The sequence below is a fragment of the Falco punctatus genome (genome assembly GCF_963210335.1).
Source record: "Falco punctatus genome assembly, chromosome: 6".
Lineage (NCBI taxonomy): Eukaryota > Metazoa > Chordata > Aves > Falconiformes > Falconidae > Falco > Falco punctatus.
The window spans coordinates 76,193,794-76,218,785 of record NC_137585.1 but is presented as its reverse complement, the minus strand read 5'-3'; the positions used below and the strand labels follow the sequence as shown (position 1 = coordinate 76,218,785).

The following is a 24,992-nucleotide window of genomic DNA, read 5'->3' as shown; positions in this document are numbered from 1 at the left end:
GGAGCCTTAAAGAGCTTCTTCAGTGCCACTTTTTACTGGTAGAACATACCTGGAGGCTTTGTTAAAGAGACATGTTTATTTATCCTGAGCATGTTGTTTTCTAATGACTTAGAGATCTTTAAACAAAATCTCATCTAATTTCAAGAGTGAGGTGGGTTGGGTTTTTTTGGTTGATTATAGGAAAAGTAAACACACTTGTGCAAATAGTCACAGTTACTTTCTGCAAAGTTTTGTCCTCAGCTATGCCTCTGTCATTCACCATCCACATTTAAAATGAAAGTAGACTGGTTTGGGGCTTTTGTTTTTAAATGGAATAACTGTGCACATAACCTGGCTTGAAACTTGGTTCCACTTTTCCTTTTGCTCCTCCTGATCTCATCTTAAATGCTTCCTCCAAAGCACAGAACTGACAGAACTTGTCATTGAAGCAATCACATTTTTGATGTCAGTATAGCAAAATAAAACATTTGCTTTAGTTTTCAGTGATATAATTAACTAGATTTTGCTAGTAAATTCCTTTACCCTCAGAATGGAAACTAGTATTGCAGACATACCCACTATAGAAATATTGAGCTGAAACTCTTAAATCTTTGGCAACATTCTGAATAGCTAAAGTTTTTATCATGAAACAAACAAATAATCTTCATTATAGTCACTGATACTCATGCCAGCAATAAATCTGAATAGTAAGTATCTTAAACTAACTGTTATCTGTGTATCTCTTCATGCAGCTATAAATACTTGCAGTGGTAGCCGTTTACTTTCTCCCATGCACTTTCTTCTTTGAAAGTCAGACCTCTGAAGAGACTGAAGCCAAATCCTCTGATTCATTTGGGATGTATTTGCAGAAATAAATGAATCTCTTTACTAAAATAAAAAGTGGGGAAGTAGGGGATTAGACTGGAATCTCAAACTGCTCTGTAGTGAGTAGTTTGTGACATCTATAAGCTGTCTCATGCCTTGGAAGCCTTCACACTACAGGAGACAAAACTCCTGATTTCAGAAAGACACATAAAAAATGTGTGGCTGGTTTATATTTTCCTAGGATGGCACAATTTCATTAATTTCTGGTGTGGAAGGCAATTAAATCTCCAAGTATGGACAGCTGTTTTCCATCAGTAGCTAAAGGATAGCTCATCCATCAGAAAAGACAGTGCTATCCCTGCACGTTCACAGCCAAAAAGATGTGGAGATACTGGAGGAAGTCAGGTGATACTGAGTTTGGTCTGCTGTTTGCATCTCAATTTCCTTTCCTGGGAAATCGAGGGTGGTGATAGAGCACAGTAAGATCATGAATATCAAATGAAACTCTCAGTAAGGCACGGATTTCTGATGATCCGAGGCCTGTGGCTGCCTGTAGAGGTCCTTTTGAGTCTCCTTTGGAGATGTCACCTTTGGTGCCTCCCAGAATATGGGACCGGTTAGAGGAGCGGGAGAGGACACCTTTTCCTGCCTTCGTGCCAAGATGCTGCTGTTTCGCTTTCAGCTAAGAAGGACAAGAAATCTGTGGAGCAGAACACCTGGGCTTACAGGTTTTGTCACAAGGATCCAGACTGGTTACATGGATCACAGTGTGGAGCGGACCTACTCTTCCTTCATCTTGTTTAAATCACAGAAGAGAACCAGTCTCAACAGGGATTGGGCTAATCCTTTTTACTGTTTGTGTCAAACAGTCCTTGCTCATTAAAAACTGGAATTTCTTTTTGCATGAAATGAGTAAGTCAGCGTAGGCTGCTTACCCAGTTCCAAGTCTGGCTGCTGAGAAAGTCATTCTTTTCTTTTATTTTTAGTAGGTTAAGGAACATCATTTTTATGCTAACCTTTTTTCTTTTGAATTCTTTTCTACAGATGCCTTCCAGAAATCTTTGGATGTTCGATATGTTACTATAGATATATAGTAAAATTTTGACAGATTTCTTACTGCTCAAAACCTGCGGTTCCCTGCAGAGACCTTTTCTTCACTGTAGCCTTATTGCCAAGTTGTCAGAGCATTAATTAAACTAGAAGAATAAGGCATTGCATGTCATTTCCTATACTGGATGCCTTCATGTCAGGGACATATCTCCATGGCAAGAACCTGTATATAAACAAAAAATAAGCCTGGCAACAGTACAAAAGCCCATGCAGGCTTTTAAGTGAAAAATGTGGCAAAATAAAATGCAGAATTTAAAGCAAAGTATTTCTAGGGAAAACGAAGTGTGCGCTAAATACCTCATTCCTTAAGCACAAATGTGATGATTTCATTTGGCTACCGTGTGTATTCTGATGTTATTTTTAATCTCCGTATTTAAGATATTGATTGGCTCAAACCTTAAAGGGTTTCTCATTCTAAAAAACTTCCTTCATTATAGGTAGACTGAATATTCCTTAGTGGGATTACAGATTCTCTGTGCGAGCACATAAAATTGTGTACAGTAAAACTTTATTCCATATAAACTACTAATAATTTTTGCTGCATGGATCAAAATGTCTTCTTTTCATATAATATGCATCACCTCTCAGTTTTATGTACATTTACTTTGCTGTTTAGAAGCCAAAGAATACAGCACACATGTTGATGCTCTGCCTCAATAAAACGAATAGATGCTGAAACTGTAATTGCAGTCTGCTGCTTGCTAACCCTGCAGGCAGAGCCACGGTGTCAGAGAAACAGGAGTATTTCTCATTCTTTCTCACATTCTCAGGGCTGTGGTTCTTTGTGACTCCACAAAACAAATTTGATCATTCACTGCCAAGTTTAAAGAAAACCAAGAAATATTTTCAAGACTGAAAAGAAAAAATTATGTTATAGTGACTAGAGATGGTATCCAGAGGATAAAAGTCATGAACACACAGGGGTCTTCCCTTTCTTGCCATGTACAGAGCAATTTCTGATGGGTTACATACAGATTCTTCACATAGGAGGAACACTTCAACTGGTTGTACCTGGTTGTGCAACCGAGGCTTGGGACAAGTGGGACATCCATCAATTACAGGTTTGGTCATGGCCCTGGCTGAAGCACCTGAGTGTGAGCTTCTGTGCTACTGAAAAGGGAAGGGATCTGGAGAACACTGGTTGTAGCTTCCCCCTCAGCAGAACATGGGAGCATCGGCAGCATCTCAACATGTCATTCAAAACATTTGCAAGCTTACAAGGTTCTTGCTGCTGTGAGGAAGCTGGATTAACTCAGTGCACGTGTTTCTGGGCTGGAGCTGCATGGCTGCTCTCCACGGGCAACCTTCAGTCCTCCTCCAGGAGCTCCATGCTCAAGGTGGGTGATGTGGCCAGAGGTTCCGGTGTCTCCGGTGTGACTTGTTATAGACAGGCAGATGCAGTGGCTTTGCTGCCAGGAGCATATGCAGCACGTTCCCCTTCTCTCCGTGTCTTGACTGGCTGTTGCCGGTATTTTGGATGTGTGTGCAGGAGCACGGTGTGGGTGCCAGTCTTGGAGTTACACTTCAGCAGAGCAGTTTCACCCTTGTGCTACTGCACAAACCCTTCCCGGATGAATCCTGTACAATGGCTCTCGTGAGCCCGACTGGCTGTTTGCTGGGGGGTCAGTGCACAGGCGTTTTGCATCTCGGGCAGCATCTGAGGCTGTACCTGGAAGCCTAGTGGTGACCAGAGTGTGTCCCCAGGACCTGGGACCATCCCTGAAGGCATGGGTGAGAGGGCTCCTTCTTCAGCGTGAAGGGTCACCACTTTGGACGGGCGGGGGTAGTCAGGAGCTTGAGTGAGCGCTGGGCACCCCAGGTGAGAGTGGGAAAGTTAAAGTGCCGCTGTGTTTGGCCATGCTCACGCCTCCTCTTAGTGTCAGAGTGATGCTGTCAGCCTCCTGCTTAGCAGAGGCTGCATTTCCAGCACAGCTGCTGCTGCAGAGCAAGTCTCCCTGTGGCTGCCAGCAAGATGCGTGGGGGGCTTGTGGTGTTTCCCCATGCACCTCTGCCTGGGGCAAGGGGCAACGCCGAGATGTCTCGCACAACTGTGGCGAGGCTCGGTGTCCTCCCCGGTTCCCTCCCCGCCATCCCCTCCACTAAAGCATCCTCATCATTACTTAAGCCATTGGATGCCTCCTCTTTTTTTAAAAAATAAAAAAGTCTCTAAAAATTATTCTTTAAAATTTCTGATGAATAGCATTATTCCCCTAAGAGAGGAACACTCTAGATTGCTTAGCTGCAAACATCTTTTATTCATGAGCAGCATACACCATACATTCACTCCCTCGCTCAAGTCTCAGGCATTTTCAGGCAGAAGAAAGCACATCTTCAGCGTTGTAGGCTTTTGAACAATCAGAAAATGTATAATGAAGTGGCAATACCTCTCAGAGGCAATAACCTACTGAAATATTACAAGCCTTTATAGTCAGTGGGCATTTTAAAGCCTTAACTTGTAACCAACAGAACTTTGTTATGAAATGATTACTTCTGTGTACACACTCGGAGCTGTCTGTACTTCTCCAAAGGATGATGAAGTGCCATCTTTACCCTTTAGATGCTGCAGAACTTTTTTCCTTCCCACTGTGTGTATGGAGTGAATCCTAAATGATAAACTGCCTCAGTCTGAGGGTTGCTTCTTCTCACAAAGTGCTTGGTTTTTAACTTACAAGGCCTTTAACATAATTTTCCCCAGCGCGCCCAGTGATTCCCTTTCCCGTTGTTTGCTGTAAGTCCCAAGGAGAGGCATACACAAGTTTTGTAACCTGCCATTTCCCCTCTCAGGTCTTTTTTTAAAAACACCGGTGAAATAGAAAGCCTGGGGGTGTGCAAAAGTTGGTCTCTTCAACTAATTTAATACATTTCTTTGTGAAGAAATGAAGCAGCATCACAGGTGAAAAGTCTGTAGGAAAACCTGCTGCTTCAGCCTAACTTGCCGGGGTTGGCTACTGAGGGTATTTGGCCATTGGGAGAATTAGTTCATTGTTGCTGGAGTTTTAGCTTTGATTTCTCATTATAAGTTTTTAAAATTCTGAGGATTAACAGCATTTGAGGGGCAGATCCATAGACTTTATGTGACTCCAGTAGGTTTTGGAGAGGGGTCTAGATACACCTGAGGTTAATGATAGAGCCTACCTCTGCGTCTTGATCCCTGGAAATGGAATTGACCTTCTCACAGCTCAATTAGGGATAAGTTTATATAAAAATATCTTAATGTTCAACCCCAATCTCCTTTGCATGCCCTGGTTCAGCTGGCCTGTGAATACTTAGCAAAAGGAGACAAGACATTTGCTCAAATGTTCATAGTAAGCAGCCTAGCAGGGGTGGCTCTAACTGGGGCAGACTGGGAAGCTCGGACTGGCTCTGCAGAGCTGAGCAAGGATTTCTGCTTTTCACCTTTGGTACTCGGTTACCATTACTCCAACTTTTACATTTAGCAGTACTTTCACAGCTGCATGGGTTTTGAAGGTGGTGTTTCTCTTCCAGCTATAGTTTCTCCATCAAGGGTAAGCCAACCCCTTGAGCCCAGCAAGTGCAATTTTTACTCCTGGTGGAGGAACACAGGAGAAGGCTCAGATGAGAGCTGGGCAAATAAATACAGTGTCTGGGGCAATACCAGCTTTTCTGGGCACCCACAGACTCAGCACTCCTGATCCTCATGGTCTGTGCAAGGCTGGAGAGCAAAGCCCCGGCTGAGTGTCTCCAAGCCTCCACCAGTCGTTCCCCACCATAAAAGGGCTCAGTCCCGCACGACTCGGTGAGTTATCCCCCCTTGCCCATGGGTCTGGTTCTCTCTCTCCTCGGCCACCCTCTGCTGTGTCCTTCCACCATTTGCTCTGTACCAGTTCCAGAGCTGGTCTTGCCCTGCTGTGAGCCAAAAACTAACTCAGCTAAAAAACTGGAGAACTTTTTGCCATGTTTCTGGGAGGGGCAGGGAAGGGTGTGCTTTGGTAGCCACAAGTCGTTAGTATCAGCTCATCTGCCTCCAAACCTGCACCATAAATGTATGCAGCCTCTGCTGTTCCCTTGTAGACAGACGTTCCTTGCATTTGGCCAGTGGCACAGCTTGCACTCTTCTAGCCAGTGCCTATAGATGGAAATGCCGTTTAAGAAATGGTGTTTAAAATGGATTATCTTCTTAGTGTTGCAGAGGAGGGACTCTGCAGTCACACTTGGGGTATCTTCTAAGGAGTTGTGGACAAGTTTCTGCTGTAGCTCTACATATGACATTGCCAAACAGAGAACACCAAAGTTATTAAACCTGCCCTTTTCATGAGCTTGGAATTCATTGGCAACTTTCTTTTTTTTTTTTTAAATCACACTCTAATCTTTCAGAGAACAGAGCCTTTGCTTAGGGATGCTGTTCCAAGGAGAATCAGCCACCATATGAGGTGTCCTCTTGATTTATAGCTGCAGCAGCCTGAATTTCATATAACATGATAATATCCTATAAAGTCTCAGAGCTCTACACTGCACAGATAACTGGTTGAGCAGTATGCGAAGTCAGGACATGATAAAAATGTCTTTCCTTCAGCATGAAATGATGCTATTTGGGATGCCATGCTTCTTGGATGTGGGAGCAGTAATCCTATTATCAGTCATCAACAATAAACGACACTGTTGTAGATATCCTTTTGCTAAAGGTGATATAGAGAAGCTATTAGGAAGCAGCCTAGCTGGCATGCTGAAGTTTCACCTGCTATTTCTTTGCAGATTTTCTCTGCAGATATCTGCCCATTTGCAGATTACTTTAAAATCACTATAAATAAGGGGGCATCTACTTCACTTGGTTGTTATTTCAAGCCACCAGTTGTACTTCAGCATTGATTCAAGGGATTCCCTCCCAGGTCTTGGGGCTTTCTCCTGGAGGGTCCTGGTCCACGGTGTTCTCCTCTGAGAGACCCTCTAGGTGCAGAAGAGCAGGACGGTTTGTGGTTACAGTAATGAGTGCACCTATGGGGATGAGTGGCAAGGAACAGCAGCAAAACCTGCTGTAAATTACCTCCGAGATCTCAAGAAAGGTAGACAAGTAACACCTGATTGACAGTGCCAAGCAAACAGATGAGTTTTCATCATCTTCACACCTAGCCTATCCTTCCCAGCAATGGCATACTTTTTGATTACACTATGTTATTTTACAGCTAGTATGAAATATTTAGGGCTTTAAATTTACATAGTCATAAGGCACGCCACTGTGCAGTACATCTTGCAGTTCAAATGTAGGAGCTGTATAATTACATACTCCCACAAAATTTTATTAGTGGGGGAAACATAATTTTATTCCAGCACATTGTTGGAAGTTATTTCTGTAATGAAATGATAGGAAGAATTTCTTTAATTAAGTAGAACTGTAAAGGAATGAATTGGGTTATCCCTCTTCAGACTTCATGTGCTGGGATTGCAGCTGTGCTTAGACTGGCCCTTTGCCTTCCTGGGCCCCAAGTGCTGGTTAGCCCAGTTCAGCACAGCAGGCTGAGAAGGCAAATGTTGATGCTGCTGCTCACTACTCGGCCCATCCATACCTTAGATTTATGCATATCCACTCGCTTTTGTCCTCTGTTAACAACCTAAAGCAACTGCTGCTGACTGCCGAGATACGGCTGTACTTCACCCTCACAGCGTTTCTTGACCAGCTACAGGACTCCTGACTGCCCATAGTCCCAGGCACAGGTAAGCACTTCACAGGCACAGACTTGTCCTGGTAAGATGGTTACCAAACTGTCCCATCTACTTTTTCCTTGGAGATGAGTTATTACACGGCAAACCCGAGCTTTCACCACAACAGATGGGCTGGTGCACCTCTGCAGGGGGGTCCCTTCCCATCAGGCAATCTTCACCTCTGATGCTGGGTGCTTTTGACCCCTGTTTGCAGCCAGTTGTTCACCTGAATTCACCCAGATTCACTTCTCCTCCTGTATTTCCTTTCTCCCCTAACTCTGCTTATTTTCCCCAAATTTCCCTCTCTTCCCACACGTATAAACATAACCTCCAGCACCTAACACCAGTCATGGATGATGGATTGGGGATCATTGCCTAAGAGAAGTGCTAGTGCCCACCCCGTAGGTGCCCACCTCTTTCACTTCAGCACCTCTCTCGTGCAGGAAGGGATGTAGCAGAGGAAGGTGGACAGCATTTGGACAGTATGAAGATGATCTGGGGGAAGACCACAAAGGGAAAATACTTAGACAGTCTCCCCATGACCAAAGGGAGAGATGGAAACAATAGTTTTACAGAGAGAGAGGTCCCGCTGTGTTCTTACGATGCACATTTTTATCCTTTTACACGTCCACTTTTTCCCTGGCCGTGGTCACCTTTTCTCACTAGTCACTAGCCCTGATGTGAGTGAATTGCTTTCTCTTTTGGGAGACGGACGTTTCACACTCCTCTTGGCTGGGAACCAGAGGAGGCCTCGCAGCTCCTCACACAGCACCCCACATCAGCACCTTCTCTACGGGCTAGTTTACTTTGCTAAACCTTGCACTGGACACCTTATATGTTGACACAATGAATTCCTATAGAGTGGCTTTTCAAAATGACATTTTTGTAAGATCAGTCATTGCCAATCATTTAAAAATACACATGGGATCAAAGTTCTGTTTACTCCAGGTTTAATAATTACCTTAGTGATGCAAAGCCGAGCCCAGTGACACGATAAACCTTCCTGTCCACTTTGACATCCTGTAGGTTGAGATGATGTTGACTGATGACTTCAGTCACTGTTTACAAATATTGGCCTGGGAGGTCGTTACAGATCACAATAAATGATGTTATCAGGAAAGTGAAGATGGAGGAATCCTACAAAACTGACCCTAATGTAATGAAAATATGCTCAAATTTAAACAGGTGGTGGAGCTAAGCATCTCCTTCAGGCTTTTGCTCCACTGTGATCTATCAGTGGAAGGATATACATTGATCTGAGCCTAAGGATTCATCACGGTACAGTTTTTAAATGCAACCTACAGAGCACTAACAAGAGGTGAAACCAGGGTCACTATTTAACTCGCAGATCAATAAATCTTTTCCATCTTTGAACTGTAATGTCAAATCCCATTGCCTAAAAATTCCTCACCCAATACTCCTATGTATATCCATTACAGTTATATTTTCCTCTCAGGGTACGAAAAGCACATACGTAGCCTCAACTACACAGCTGTATGTGCAAGTTCTTTTACTTGCAGGTAAAAGCACACTCTAGTTTCAACATCTATAAATAAGTAAATACATTATGATTAATTTTAAATATCTGTAGGTTTCACACAGCCAATGCAGTAATTATTCTTTAACTATTCAGTTTCTTAATCAAAATAAAATCTTTCCCTAAACTCCTTATTCACAGTGACAACACAACGTTAACATCTTTGTAATTCAGATAAGCAAGATCTTCTCTAAGAAATTCAGGGGGAAAATATGCAACCTGACAGAACAGCATGAATCTCCCATAGGAGAATCCTAGAAGGAAGTGTCTACTTACTTCAGAGTAAAACCAAAGGAAGCCATTAAAAAGGAGCACATTGTCTAAAATGTGTTGAAATGAGACATGTATTTATTCTCTCCCCGAGGTAAAAACCTGTACAACTTTGGGTTTACAACCCATAAATTATCAAGTCATTTCTCACTTGTGGAATAAATAGCATCTGAGAGCGTCTGCATCCACACATCAGCTGAAGCTGGAGAGAGCTAAATTTACAAAACATTGAATCAGGAGGTATGTGAGACTTAGTAAACAGCATGAAATCCAGTGCCTCCGACAAGGAATATTATAGCTAATCAGCAGGTTTTCAACTTTTCAAGAAGTTTCTGCCAGAGTTCATGGGGTGCTCGGAGCCCCTCTGTGAAGCTCAATGGAAGAGTGAGCACACTCCAAAGAGGTAGATGGGTGTAGAGGATGGAGGAGCTGAGCAGGCTGCCAAGACCTAGTCTGGGCAGCAGCTCTTGGTTGGACCACACTTGGGACCACTGAGTGAAGATGGGAAGGTGACGGGTGCCTGAGGTTACCTGAATTCCTGGCTGAGCTGTGCCTTTCCTCCCTGCTCCCCTCCCAAAGCCCACCCACCCTGGCAGCTATCCCATGTGTAAGTCAATATTCGGAAAAGAGCAGCAGAACCAGAGTTCTCCCACTTGCTCCACGCTTCAGTGGTGAGGTGGGTGCCCAGCTCTTGTGGAGTCCCAGGCTTGAAAACCTTGACAGGAAAAGCACAAACCGAAGGGTTTCAGCACAGGGAGTCCAGGAGCCTCAGCCCATGTCCCTTCCAGTTATTAACCCCTCATGAAACCTTTTGGATACATTGCTTTTTGAGGAAAGATTTCTGCATTGGAACAAGCACCCCTGCCACCCAGACGGCAGGGCATAGAGGAAAGGGCTTGCACCTTGCCACGGTGCTGGGGTCGGCATTCGAACGGCAGGGCAGGTCTGAGAGCCAGCGCTGGTGTCAGCATCTCACAGGGGGCTTCTGGCTCCCGCAGAAACTTGGCTCAGCCTGGTGGTGGTCCACAGTGATGCTTTGTCCTGGAGCAGGACTCGGATATGGCCAGGATAGACCCTGGAGCTGGGAGCTCTCTGACCCCACAGCGAGGCCCAGCTGGAGCATCGGGTGTGGGTCTGCCTGAGCTTCAGTTTGTCAGGAATTACCTGCTGCCTTCTTCATTAATGAACTCCTTGCCTCATTGTGTATTTTTAAGGGCAAGTGTCCAGAGGCTGGACCACACGATGTGTCTTCCCGGTGCTGAAGATGCATCTGCTCTGGACAAACCCCAAATGGTTTTGCCTGTGGAGGATTAAGCTGGATCTCATCCTGTGGCGGTTCACAGGGTCAGTGCTGGGCCTCCGAGGAGGCACAAACCAGGCCAAGAGCATCAGCTCAGAATGTAAACACGAGCAAACACGGACAAACAAATTACAGAGGGGAAAAAGAAACCGACAAAGATGAATGTGGCAGATGAAAAGTAACCAAGTGTGTTAACATGGGGTCAGACAAAGACTTAAAAAATCTTGTACTCAGGATATTAAAATTGCACTCCCTGGTGTGTACCTACCTGCATCTCTTTTCTAAACATTATTTCTGCTACATTTGCCTTGAATTAAGAAAGAGGCTTTTCATCTTTGAAGCAGTCAGACCTGCAATTACACCGACCCAAGTTTTGCATCAAGTAATATTTTTTCCTGCCTTAAACACATTTTGTGCTTAAAATGAACTTGTTAAATAGTCTGTCATCTTGCATTTCCTTCTCTAAAGATGCAGACAACACCTGAATAGTTAATGAGCTGCAGTGCAGTTTAATCAGAGTGGGAAAAACACTATTTCAAACAAAGAAGAAAGTAATTCCCCCCGTTTCTGCTGTGGCCTCTGGCTCCCTGCACCAGTCACTGGCCACCAGGTCACCCTGCACGTGCTGTCCATCGCGCACCCCTGAGCCACCCTGCCTGAGCCCCAAAGGCCGCACACACATTTTGGGCAGCTGGTGCTCCCCATCACCTGGCTTCACAAGCAGATACTTGGGCCAGCAGGAAGTGGGAAGCCAAGGGCAGGGTGCTGCCACCAGCCATGGCCCCACAAGCCCGGTGCTGTTTGGGCTGTGCAGTCCCAGCATTTCAGCCCAAGCAGCTGGATGCTTGACTCACCTAGTAAGTAATTTTACTAGGACATGGTTGTACCAGTATATAAGAGCATTGCTGTGCCTTCCATCGGAGTCCTGAGCCCAGAAATTTTGCTCAGAGCGGTCACCACCCACAGCAGCAAATATCTTTGGAGCTGTACACAGGAGAGCATGGTGCAGAGATGTGCCAAGTAATGTTATTAAAATAGCTTTTGTTCCAATACATTGAGCACATAGAAGGAAAAATATTACCTATTTGTTGGGTTGGAAGTTTCCCTTTGTATAAAATATGAATAACACTTCTTACCTGTGTTTGTGAGATACTTTGTCCCTGGGTACAGAGCCTATACACAGCCACAACATTGTCGTTATTTATTACTTTCCTTAAGCACCTGGAGTTATGAAAGCGTACTTTTACTTTGATCCTTCACAGACCCAGTAGCCTGCAGGAAGAATACAATTAATCAACGGTTTCGTTATGTGTGTCACTGTAACAGAGGGCAGGAATGAGATACAGCATTCCTCTGCCACCTGGGAGCATCCTCTACCCAGCAGCGTGAAGGCAGCTGGAAACATCCTCTCAGTGGGTGAAGTGCATGAAAATGTGAAGAAATAAAGTGGTGACTGTAGCTGGGAAGTAGCCGTTAAGGAAATTTAACTCAGCTGACTGCAATGAGTAAAGATGTCATCAATAGTTCCTGGTACCGGCTGGTGAGATCTTGGATATGTGATTTCCGAAATCCAGCTCCCTTAGCACATTGCTATATTAAATCTGTTGTTGCTTTTGTTGCTTTATCCCCAAAGAATATGAGAAAGGTGAATTGCTGACTTTCCACAGCTTGCTCCAGCTGCAAATGGAGCTTCAGCTCCTCAGGGCTTCAGCTCATGGGCAGTGAAGCAAACAGCAACGGCAGTTGAAGATGGAGCTGTCTCCCACCTGCCTGCCAGAGGTTACTGCTGCTCTAATGGTGTCAGCAACAGAAAATATCTGCCCGAGTCAGCTCAAGCTGAGGCATGACAGTGGAGCAGCAAAGATGTAGATGCTGAATCAGCTCTGGTTTGGAGCTTGGAGGGACATTGGCAGCAGCACGGGGATGGGGCAGGGCAGGGGCCGCTGGAGCTGCTCCTGCAGGACTCACTTAAGCTGCTGTGCCAAAACCCACAGGCACTTTCTGTGCTTCTTGCCCCAAGGTTATGTTTTGTTGGCCAATAATCTTCAAAAGAGGGAGAAACTCAATATTGTAACCTTGCTATTACCCACACGAAAGGTCAAATCTTTCTGAGCCTGATGTTAATTCCATCATTGATAGGGCTGGGCTTTAGTAAACACAAAGTAATACTAAATCAAGCTGAGGCATCTTGCTTAAAAGCCGCTATTATACCCAAAAGAATTAAAATCCCCAAAACTGAGTGGAAGTGACATGAGGCGCACAGGGAGCAAACTGCAGTGCCTGTGGTTCAGTAGTCCTTGCTGCGTGTGTCAGGAACCGTGTATTTGCAAGTCTGCATTTTTAGTGTGGGGGGAAGAAAATATAATAAACAATAGAGTACCATGGGATGGAATAACACAGCCGGGCAGGGTCTCCATGACTCATGCCCAGAAGATCTTTCCTCAGGAGTGGGAGTCATAATAATCTACAAGAAACTATTGTAACCCACTGAATGTCACAAGTGCCTCTGAAACCTCGTTAACTTCCCGTAGCAATGATTTTTCTAAATACGTGACACTGTGTGTTATTTCGCTCCATGCCAAACACATTTAAAGGCATTACCTTGGCTCCCCTTTCACAGGTTCAGCTGAACCGCACATTTCTCTTTCTCTCTCCTCTGGCCCCCTCCCCAGTACCGGGCGATGCTCTCTTCACTTCCAGGAGAAATGACAGCAGCATTCTGCTGCTTGGAACAATGTTCTGGTTTATCTCCAGGAGACAACAGTAGGTGGTTTACTTTTTGGCATTTCTGTCTCTTTTTGTTACTTTTCCAGGCTATTTGCCAAAGGGAAGAAAAAAAAAAAAAAAAAAAAGAATGCCACGCTTTGCATTTCTATATCTTCTTCCATTCGAAGCTCCTAGAAGATTTGACAAACATCCTTTGATTTCGAGCCAGGGTACTGGTGGGCGGACACAGCCACTCCAGCCCCACTAAGCAAATACTCCCCTGCCTGCTCCCTGGGTCGCTGGGAGGTGGGACATGGGCGTCCAGCTGCAGGAGAGCAGCAGATGTACAGCCACAGCAGGGCAAAGGCAAAGGCGGCAGCAGCCTGAGCGGTGTTCCCACCTCCTGCACACCAGAGCCACGGTGACCTCACACCTGATGGTGGTACTGGTGGTACCTCTGCAGAACCTTCTTCTTCCATAAAAAGCCCACTAGGAGTCGATGGGTTGGATGGCCGTTGCTCTCCCCCGCAGCCCCGGTGCCATGGGTGGCCACCCATGGGGCTGGTGGCAGAGTGACCCTACCGGCAACCTGTGCAGCCACACCTGCAGCCACCTGGGAGCGGCACCCATGCCTAGAAACCCAGGATTTCCAGCTCTGCAGTGAGGAATTAAGTCTGTGTGTACAGCTAACGAAGATAACTCCTTTCCTCTTATCTTATTGGAAGGAGGAGCAAGGGGAAGGCCAAGAAATTAGCCAGATAGTGTTGCTAGGAGCAGTGCCCTGAGCCCCCTGCAATGGCTGATAAAACCACGTCGTGACCACAAAGTGGCAGAGACAACACTGTGACCCCAACCCTACCTGAGAGCAGGAGGTGGAGGATATTTAAGTTACTAAGCTGCAAACTCCAGCCTCCCCGGGTCACTTTAGAGACATCACCTGCCTCCTCCTTATGGACAGGAGCCGGTGGCACATCCTTGAAGTGGCAGACATCCTTCCAGAATGGATTTTGGAGAGAAAATTGAAGAGAAAAAAGTCCAGACCCCTGAGAATTTCTTCCAAAGAGCTGAATTGTCCCAGGGAGAAGATCGTGGTAGAGCAGCCACTGTGACAGTATGATCACATGGGCCAGGGGCAGGACAGGGGCTTTCCTCCAGTGGCTCAGGCTCCCTCTTCCTAACGGGCAGGAGAAGGATGGTGTTTGAAGCACTGACATTGAATGTGCAAACCGAAGTCAAGGTTAACTCCCCTGCTCACCACACCCATGGCCCTGCAGACACCCAAGGGCAGCGGGACATCCCCCGGAGCAGCAGGCACCCAGCAGCACCCTGGCTCTGCAAGGGAGTGGAGCAGAGGAGCTGCCCCTCTGCACCAGTCAGGGTGGGCACAGGCTGGGGTGCACCAGCCAGCTGTGTGTCTTCTGCCACATCTTTTGGTGAAAAGCAGCGGGCATGGGTGTCTGTAGGCATTGCTTTGCCAGATACTGCCTTGCCAAAGGACCAGGTGCTGCAGGGATGCACAGGCACCCAGGCTGGTCATGTATTTTTACTGTAGAAGGAGCTGCCATGGAAAAAGCAGACCTGGACTGGCACATTGACTGGCAGAAGTTCCTGTACAGGTACATGAAGCTGAGCAATAGAGCTGCACTGGAGCTACCGAAGTCCCGTGTCGGGCTGGGGCATCCTGGGGGGCTTCAGCTGAACTTTGAGAAATGCAATGATGAGCAGGGATTTACAGGTACATGCTAGGATTTGTTCTGACTCAATAAACACCCATCAGAATTCTTTAAACCTGTTATGAGTCAGCACATGATGACCCAGCAGCGTATTTTAAGACACCAGTTTCACAGGTTCATCCCCTCCACTCCGTGGCAGCTCTCCAAGAGCCTGTTTAGTTTTCCGAGCATGGCATCTTTTCAGACCATTGTGCATCATGTCATACAAGAAACAGGAGGGCCCGCACCTGCCAGGGATGCTGCTCTTTGAGGAGTGCTTCTTGATGGGTTACCGCCGTGTGGAGGGCTGAGCAGGGAGTTCGCTGGGACTTACAGAGGTTGATCTGCTCACCTTATTGAATGGATGGATAAGAGGAGACTTCTTCATAGCTGATGTGCCTTCACGGGGAGATACCTCTGCTGTGACTTGGCTCTGATATCTAGCACTGGTGGAGCAAAGTCTAACATGGGGAAAGGAAAGACAATTGTTTTTAAAATGAAAATACCTGCTACAGGTCAAATTGTTAAAAAAGTGCCCTTACATCATCCTGAAGAGCGAGCAATAGAGCTTCTGGTGCTGGAAATCTTTACGACCTTATCAAGTGAGGTTGTAGCTTGGCCCGAAAGCCCTGATCTGGAGTTGAGTGTTCCTGGCAAAGCCCAATGATCCAGCTTACCAGGCACTGGGATGATGTCAGGAGCATCTTTCCACTTAAAAGCTGGTGAAGCAGACTCCTCGTTTTACCAAGATCACTCAATATCATCACTGTAGAGGGAGCTTAGCAGCACTGCAGTCACCCTCTAACCCAGTTTGCTCACACCCCGAGCAGACTGCCTGTCTGGGGCCACCCGGTATGGTCTCGTGTTAAAGCTGAGGACACCGAGATGTGGAGGGGCAGATTTCCTCAGGGGAAGCCAGGGGCTGGGATGGGAGCCTGACAGTTTTCTTGCAATGACCGGATCGCTCCTTAGCAGTATAGCCATGATTCCTCTTGAGGATAAAAATGCTGTGGTCTCATCTATACTTCATGTTATACAAGAGTTTCTCATCAACAACCACTCCGAGCAGTTTCTCAATGGCCTTCTTAAAAGGAGCTGGGAGGAATATTTGACTCATAAGGGCTGAATTTTAGATTTCTGGTGGAGGATTTGGAATAATGAAAAATATCTGCTTATTCTATAGTATTTTGGCTTATCCTAATGCTTTTCTTCGCTGCTAATACGAATTAAGTTTTTTTTAAAATTAACCTATAAGCCTGATTTTCCAAGCAGTCCTATTTTGGTTGGAAAAGTAATTTTGTGGGTCAAAACTGAAGTGGAGGTACCATTCCTAACCTCCTTATTGCATTCACATGGTCACACTTTATGCTGGCCCCATGTTTTATGGTCCTGATGTATTTCTTGGATAAGGCTTGCTCTGAAAACCAACTAATTCTACAATCTAAAAGCGGATGAAATTCAATACAAGTAGTATAACTGTGCAGCTGTCAGGATGCAAGGCTCTGATGAGGTATTTTCAATAAATGAGGAGTGCTGGGAAGAAGAAAGAAGTTGCCACCGGTTTGTTTTCTGTTCCTAGTTTTTCATCACGGCGTCAGACTCTTCACATCACCTGTGTTGTTACCCCCATGTGTTACCTTCAGGCTCGGGCCCACGCGTGGCCGGGTTTGGGGGTCCCTGAAGCTGCAGCAGAGGCAGCTCCTTGCCCGGTGTGCGCCTCCGTGGGCTGGCCTCGCTGCTGGTGATGCCCGGCTGCCCCTGGCGGGTGCCAAACCACCCGCAGACCCCACGAGGGCACACACACGTGCGGTCCCTTCGTGCTGCCTAAGCGCCCCCCGGGGCTGTGCAAAGCCCCCTTACTGGCACCCTTTATCCCCTGCGCCCCTCTCCCTCGGTGCCCAGCCAGCCTCTGCTGCAGGGCTGCCACCGGGAGCCTGCTGACGTCAAAAGCCAGTGCCAGGCTCCCACTCCCATGTCAAAGAATGCTCTTCAACCACAAAAAAATCCAAAACAAAACAAAAAAAAACCCCAAAAAACCCCAACCACCAAACCCAAGAAACTTGAGTTTAGTGCATAAATGCAGCGACCCAATCACTGAGGGTGACCAACACATTGACCCCTGTGTCGGTGGGCTGAAAAACAAATCTGAGAATTCGGTGGCCCCGGTGACCGAGTCTCACATAAGTTATGAGCTGTGACACCCCCGTGTATGTCCCGCGCGGGGCGGCGGGTCAGGGAGCGTGGGGGCGGTGGGATGGATGCTGCAGCCTGGCCACTGCCCGGGGTCGCCCTCCTCTGCGCACCCAGCCCGTGAGGGCAGCTCCCAGCTTGTCCTCAATGTTTGCATCCATCTGTGGCTATTTTAAAGAGCTGTGATGAAACTACTATTCAGTTTTTGTTCAGCTCGTGTTTGCACCCGCAGCGAGAAAGTTTTTGTGGAAGGCAGTAGGCAAACAAAAGAAATCCTTGCAAAATGCTTGCAGCCTCATGGGCTGCAGTTGTGTGCCGTAGATAAAAGTGTTGAATCTTGGATCTCCATGCACAGGTCCACTGACAGTCACACAACCTGTATATTTTAGATACATTTTAAACGCAGAGATGACAAGAGAAAGCCCTCAAAACCCACATTAAAATGTATTTCCAGCTCTCTGCAAGTTTTGTGATTGTTAAATGAAAGAGAAGGAGTAACTTTTCCAGGTCTCTGAAAGTTTAATAGCCATTAAATAAAGAAGAAATATCTTTTACAGACTTCCTCAGGATTTACGTCCCACTTTTCTTCACAAAGTAAACTATTAAAACTGTCCTGGCCTGTTAGCCCTGTGTACCTTGCATCCTTGGGGTTATTCAAGTTAGAATAGCAAAGCACAGAGATAAATTAGGCAGTAAAATGAACTAAGACTTTCTTTTGTGGCCACTAACATTTAAAAAATTCTTCAGATAAAGATTACTCACGATAAATATTTGCAAGTTAATGAAAGCCTTGGAAACTTCAGTATGTGGATATAGCACGAGTAAATACCCAGCATTTCTTCATGGCAATCCAGAGCAGCAAATGGATAGTGGGAAACAACTGTCATGGACATGAACACTTGTTGCAGGAGATGCCTCTTTATGTAAGATGTGTTTATTTAAAGTACATTGAAAATCAGATTTACAAAACAAGATCAAACATTAGAATTGTATGACCAGAGTCAGGTGGAATTTTCTTAAATATACTTAAGTACACCCCTAATGCGGTGCTAATAGGGCACAGCAGCACAGTGGATTGGAAACAGAAAAAAAAAATATTCTTATGCCTCTGTTGCATCCAAAATCATACATTAAAGGAAAGATCATCCAAATTAGGAACACATAAAAGCAAGAACCATAATGACTGTTGCATATTTGTCTTCAGCAATTTTTATTTTTATGCATAATAGATATTCAGAGTAATTTTAAACTCAAAGTCCCTCCCACTACCTCTACTTTCTTTTCTAAGCATGAGCAAGTTTATTTTCTGTAAGAGATTTAAATCTTTAAAGCAATATCATAAAAATAAAATACGTAAGGTACTGAAGCATAAAACCTTTTTGCCCTTTGAAAGTATTCATCATTAAACTCTGTTATTAAGCCAGACAATAGAAAGTTGTTAATACATGTTCCTTGGTTTGGAGGTTTTTTTAATCTTATATTCTTTTTTAATGTCTACAAAATCAACGCTAAATGTAAGGCTTTAGGCTCACCTATTTGGTAGTATCAACAGTGTTTGTAAAGAAATGCCTCTCCGAAAAATAAAAGCCTTTTAATATTCTCTTTTATATTCATACCTCATTAAAGTTAATAAGCAATAAAGAAATACAAGTTTAAAGCCATTTGAATGAAATGCGATACAAGAGAGAGGAAAAACGTGTATAGTTAAATACTCTATTTTCAGATGAAATCATGAGATGTCAGTTCACAGAAGACACATATTGTACCAGCCCAATTGAAAATGGCGCAGCCAAACAGCTGCTATTGTGCCTACCCTAGAAAAATTAAAACCTCGTAATAACATAGGCATGGAAGTTGCCTATAATTTCACATTTAGGCCTTTGTTTAGAAATTACTTGGGCTCTACTTAAGAGCAAAGTTCATGTAACTGGCAAGGCAAGATTGCATTATCATCCAACTACGACAAATCCTGTGCACAAAAACGGGATTCATCCCAAAGGGTTATTTGGCATGGCCAAGGCAGCTCCGGAGCACCAGGCCTCTCTGGCAAGTCCCTGCATAAATAGAAGAAAACAAGGAGGCTTCATGAACAGAAGACTTTGTTTCAGAAGAAGAGGCGAGGTCAATTCTTTTAGGCTACTCATTTTTTCTGACTTTCCTGTCCGGCATTCACAAGGCAAATGCTTCAGCTTTGCTGAAGTCAGACTTTACTGACACTGAAGCTTCAACTTCTCTGATAGCCCCAAGAGGTTCATCTCACTTTAGCATGGACAGACCCATCCTCCCCGTTATTTCCCCGACTGGGGTTACGAAGAGACCCCACATGCTCTGGGGTGACTGAGGAAGGGCTTTCCAGCCTGCAGCTGAAGTGCATCGGTGGTGTTGATGGCCCACCTGCTGGGGTGAGAAGAAGAGGTCCTCCTCAACAATTTGTATTTTTTTCTAGTCTACATCTGGGACAAGAATGAATGGGATGGGATGGCATGGCGTGGCACGGGTTGAGACACTGGCCTTGTGTAGCTCACTCTGGTTGTGTACTGTGGTTTCAGCGTGAGGATTTGCCGAATACCTTGCATTCCCCACCTCCAGATGACCAGCTGCTGCGCAGTAGAACTCATCCCTTATGCCTCAGGATGAAAAGAGTATGCCTGAGCTACAGTGCCTGCTGGGCCCAGGGGTACCACTGCCACCAGTCATGTGGCAATGTTTCTTTGAGGGTGAAGTGATCATAGGTAACTTGTCCCTTCTATCAGCTGCAAAGGTTTTTTCTTCTGCACATCTGTCACATGATTCTCCTCTAGCCATGAGTATGTCTGTCTTTAGCAAAACCTTCCAAGCAGCAAAAAAGCAGGTCTGCTCTATGTGTCTGTCTGGTGCTCAAGGGGAAACACATACAGAGAAAACACTGTGTGCTTGCATGGATGAGTAGGAAATAAACACACTTGGTGGAAAGATCTTTAGAAAGTCCACTTTATAGTCTTTATTAGTGTAAGAAAGTCAAAAGTACTTCAGCTTGTCCTGTTTTCAGATGTTACATGCACTACCACAATGAATAAATAGTACTTGCAACCTGGTGCTCCATTGCTCTCTTATTTGCAGCAGATTGTGTAGAAAGGCTAGGCAGTTTCCTTATTTTTTGTCATAGAAAGGTGTTGAAATCTGGGGACAAGACATGCATCAGGATTCTCCACATGGTGACAGTGACAAGAGTGTTTTTCTGCATTCTTCCGTGAAAGCCTTTTCCCAGACCTAAGGAGCTCAAACAAAGCTCCTAATAAGCAATAGCTTGGTGTTACTTAATAGTTCCCCAGCCTACCATGACCCTTGCAAAATGATCTGCTGTGGCCACGTTAATAAAGCAGCTACTTGCCTGTTAATGTGCTGTTCAATTCCGCTTTTGGGGTGCGAGATCTCTCCCTGAATGAAGTGAGCAGCTCCACTGCCTGAATAATCACTTCCATAAATTAATATGGACTGCAGCCACGTCCATCTGTGCTGTGATTCCCCCCACCGCCCATGCTTGGAAGGGGCCTCTACCTTCTAAGTAATTATTTACATTCCACCTATTGCATTCTCCATTGCAGACAACAGTCTTCACTCATTTCGCATCTTGATTCACTCCCTGTTGTCTTCTGTGTTAAAAAAATACTGCACGAGGGGTGAAAGCCAGTGGAAACCTCTGTCCTGCAGCTTTAGGTGCTTTCTGCCTTTAGCAGAGTAGAGTCATAACTTACATGAAGAATCTTGGATCAGAGGAGTGTGAAAATAGAGATTATTATGATTTGTACAAGCCTTTTATTTTTAGTACAGGCAGGTTCATCTTAGTCACTTTTCTTAAATTAACCGTTTTATTGTTATTAATAATAATAATACTTTAGCCTTGCTGTCAATGGGAGAAGGATGAATGAGGAATTCTGGCCAAAGACATTGCATAAACCTCTCATCTTCAAAGCCCACGTACTGTATGTACCCACAGTGGCGAGGGGACATGGAGCCAAGGCAAAAAACTACCCAGGGACCAGCCCATGCCTGGACCCCCTGCAAGCTGGTGGGGACAGCCTGGTGGGGACAGCCTGGTGGGAGGCTCCCCCCTTGCCCGGCCACGCTGGAGCCTGCCTGAAGGCAGGGGCAGGGGGTGAGAGGGGCGTGCTGGTGCTCCTGGTCATAACAAAATCTTTCAGACCAGGTGAGGTTTGGGGTGAGTTATGGGTATATCATGCTCATATGAGTGAGATTGCACCGGAGCTGGATCCAGGAAGAATTTTTCCTTTAGACAAAGACCAGCAGGGTCTGGAAGCTTCTTTTTCTTCCTTCCTTCTGATGCACGGGGTTTGGTCACAGCCTTGGCTCCTTGCAAACATGCTCAGCAAATATCTCCTTGCTATTGTAGGGACATGTAAAATTGCAGGGTTTGTGGTTTTTGCAATACCCTGGGTCCCCCTGTTTTGCTGATTGGAGCATCACTCTTCTATGCAAAGATGAGCCTGAAATGTCCAGGAGAGTTTTGGAGTGCTCATTTAGACCTAGATGGGTTGGGTCAGAGAAGGAAGGTAACTTGTCTGGACTAAAGGTCTATTACACTATTTCTGGTGGGTGCAGGAAAACAGGGTTTGAGGTCCCAAATGGTCCCTTTGAGTCCCGTGTCTTTGAATATCAGCAGTCTGGGGCCTCTGCTGGATTCCTCACCAACGGGACCTGGACAAGATGGAAGGCCATGACGTGGGACTTCCCCGTCTTGCCCTATGAAGAACAGGTTAGAGGTCTTGTGAAACTGGAAGAAACAAAGGAGAAAGGGGAAAGGGAGAGAGAGGCATAAAAGAAATGGAGGAAGGAGGTGACTGAGGAGAGGCACAAGGCTTCCAAGTGGAGCCATTACCATTTTCGCCTTCTTTTACTGAATGTCCCCTCGTTGGTAGGTGACACACACAGATCGTAGAAGAAAGAGGTGGGCTGGCTGCACTAACAGTCCTGGCTGCTCTGGGTACTAAGCAGTCGGAAAGAAAGAAAATTGCCTAAAATTCATGAGCATGGGTCTTATCCAGATCTCAGTGACTTCAGGGAGCACTAGTCCAGGCCCCAAAATCTGCTGGCAGATTAGTTACCCCCACGCTCCCAAGCTTATTTAGGGATTTATCTCTTGGAGAAAAAAAAAAAAAAAAAGAAAAAAAAAAAAAGAAAAAGCATTACTGGCAACTGATGTGGCGGCACCCCAGCAGAGGCAGCCAGCATCCCCTCCTCCTGCAGCAGTGGGAGCCCATCACCCCCTTCCCCTGCCTCTTAATTTTACAAAATAAGAGAGTTGGCTACAGCTGGCAGCCCTCCGAAACCAGTTGGCTAACTTTCCACAGATGCTGGGCAGAGGGGGCGTGAGCTGAGGTGCACTTGCTCAGCCGAAGCCCCTCTGGCACGGCCTGGCCTCGCTGGCGAGCTCTCCGTGCAGGGAAGCGGGAGCGCACAAGGGAGGACATGCCCTGTTGGCAGCGGTTTTGCCAGCGAGCCCACATAGCCTTTTGCCTGTGTGAGGTTTTGGCATGAGGAAATTATATTATCAGTCCGTCACTTTTACAAGCATTGAAATTTCTGGAGGAGGCACAGATGTTAAAAAAACCCCAAACCCAAACAAATACCCCAAGCTGAAAAATAAATAACCCAGCTAAAGAGGAAGCCTTGGAGCCAGACTGACTCCTCCACAGCGGCTGCAGAGCTCAGTTTCCAGGGCAGTGGCCAGGGATGTCCGCCAGCCGGAGCGGCGGTGGGATCTGTCCCATTCCCTACGCTGTGCACCACCAGTCCCTTTCGTCTTTACAGCAGGATCATGTCGCAGTGTGTTTCTCCACCCAAGCCGACGAGGGACATGGCTTCGCTCCATCCTCAGTGAGGCACAACCCAGTGAGATGGGAAACTGCAGCAAAGTTTTGCTGGTGGCACTGGGCTCGGTGCAGAGCCAGCGGAGAAGGCAGGTGGGGCAGATGGTGAGGATGTCCCCGGGGTCACCATGCGCGGGCTCTCTGTCAGCTGGGTGGGAGGTGGGCCAGCGGAGCAGCCTGCACGGACGTAGGGCAGCTGCATGGTGCCGTCCATGTGGCTCGCACCTCCGCGGAGGGAACCTTTCCCTTTGGCACTGAAACCAATCCAGGAGGGAGCCCCTGGACAATGCCAGTTTTGCACTTCAAAAATGCTGGCAGGTAGGCTCTCCTTTCCGATTACATCATGTCACTATCGCTCACCCGGGCTGTCTCTGGGCATTGGTCGGGATCCAGCAGCAGTGTGGTGGATGCTTTAGACCCTGGTAGATTTGCTCCTGTCTCCTGATGCTGTGGTCCCTCTGCCAGCCTTGCTTTGTTAAAAATGTATGTTTTTATGAATTATTCTACCTGCCAATGTTTCGTGTTCAGTTGCTCATTCCCGTTGTGGTCCCTGCTGGGTTTGCTCCTTTTCTGGAGATGAAGGGCCTGGGCACACACTCTTAGGGGGCTGAAGCCCCATCCCAGGGACCTGCCTTCCCCAGAGATTCAAGCAGTGACCTTGCTGAGCCGCAGGACCCGCCTCTGGGGTGTGTGTGCAGGGGTATCGTTTTGAAGATGGTGATGGAGAAGGTTTAAGTAAAAAATGTCACTTTTCCCCAGAAGCGGGGGCGGGAACAGCAGAGGCAGAGCTGGGGCCGGGGCAGGGACAGGGGCTAAGGGACAGGGGCTGGGGCAGGTGCACAGGGGCTGGGACAGAGGGACGAGGACAGATGGACAGGGCGAAAGGACAGGGGCTGGAGCAGAGGGACAGAGGGATGGGGCAAAAGGATGGGTAGAGGGACAGAAGCAGAGGGACAAGGGTAGGGGCCGAGGGACAGGGACATGGGAACAAGGAGGCAGCAGGGGTTCAGGTGTCGGGGCAGGGGCAGGGGCTGGGACGTGGGGCAGGGGCAGGGACCCGGAGGCAGACAAAGGGCGGGCAGCAGAGCCCCGCTCGCAGCCCGCGTCCCCGCAGCGGCAGCACCGCACACCGGAGCGCAGAGCGAGGAGCAGGAGGAGCGGGCGGCGGCGGCGGCGGAGGAGGCGGAGGAGGCGGAGGAGGGGAGGGACCTTCCCCTCCCTCCCACCCCGACACCGGGGGAAATAAATTATTCCCAGCCCTCGCACTCCCAGCTCCGTGCCCCGCACCCCGGCAGCGGCAGGCGGGGACGGCGCAGCCTTCGGCGGGCGCGGAGGGGCCGCCCCTGCCCGCGCCGCGCTCCGCTCCGCTCCGCGCCCGCCTCCCCGCAACTCCCGCGGGCCGCGGCGGGGGGCAGCGCCCGCCCCGTCCCGGCCCGCCCCGTCCCGGCCCGCGCCCAGCGCAGCGCAGCGGAGCGGCGCGGCGGCCCCGCCGTGCCCTGGATGCCCCAGCGGCGCCGGCGGCAGCAGCATGGAGCGGCGGCGGGGCGTCCCCGGGGGCTGGCCCTGCCTGCTGGCCGCCCTGGGTGCCCTGCTGGCGGCGGGCCGGGCGGCCGCCCCCCGCGCCCGCTTCTCGCCCTTCTTCTTCCTCTGCACCCACCACGGTGAGCTGGAGGGCGACGGCGAGCAGGGCGAGGTGCTCATCGCCCTGCACATCGCGGGCAGCCCCGCCGCCTACGTGCCCGGCCAGGAGTACCACGGTAGGTGCAGGCGCCCGGCGCTGCGCGGCCCCCGGCGGGCGGCCCCGGGTGTCCCGCAAGGCGGAGCGGCCCCGCGGCCGC

At 47.5% G+C, this 24,992-nt stretch overlaps 1 protein-coding gene across 2 annotated transcripts in view; it reads left to right on the top strand.

Moving 5' to 3' along the window:
- The window catches only part of RELN (reelin), a 321,986-nt gene that overhangs the window by 931 nt on the left and 296,063 nt on the right, over window positions 1-24,992 (top strand). Inside the window, exon 2 of one of the 2 annotated variants that reach the window (XM_080391905.1) lies at window positions 1,849-24,911. In XM_080391905.1, coding sequence (XP_080248031.1) covers window positions 24,683-24,911 — 229 coding nt within the window. In that variant the 5' untranslated portion in view covers window positions 1,849-24,682. Of the gene's footprint in view, window positions 1-21; window positions 24,912-24,992 lie in introns of those variants that run through there. The other variant, XM_080391904.1, reaches the window with a different exon arrangement.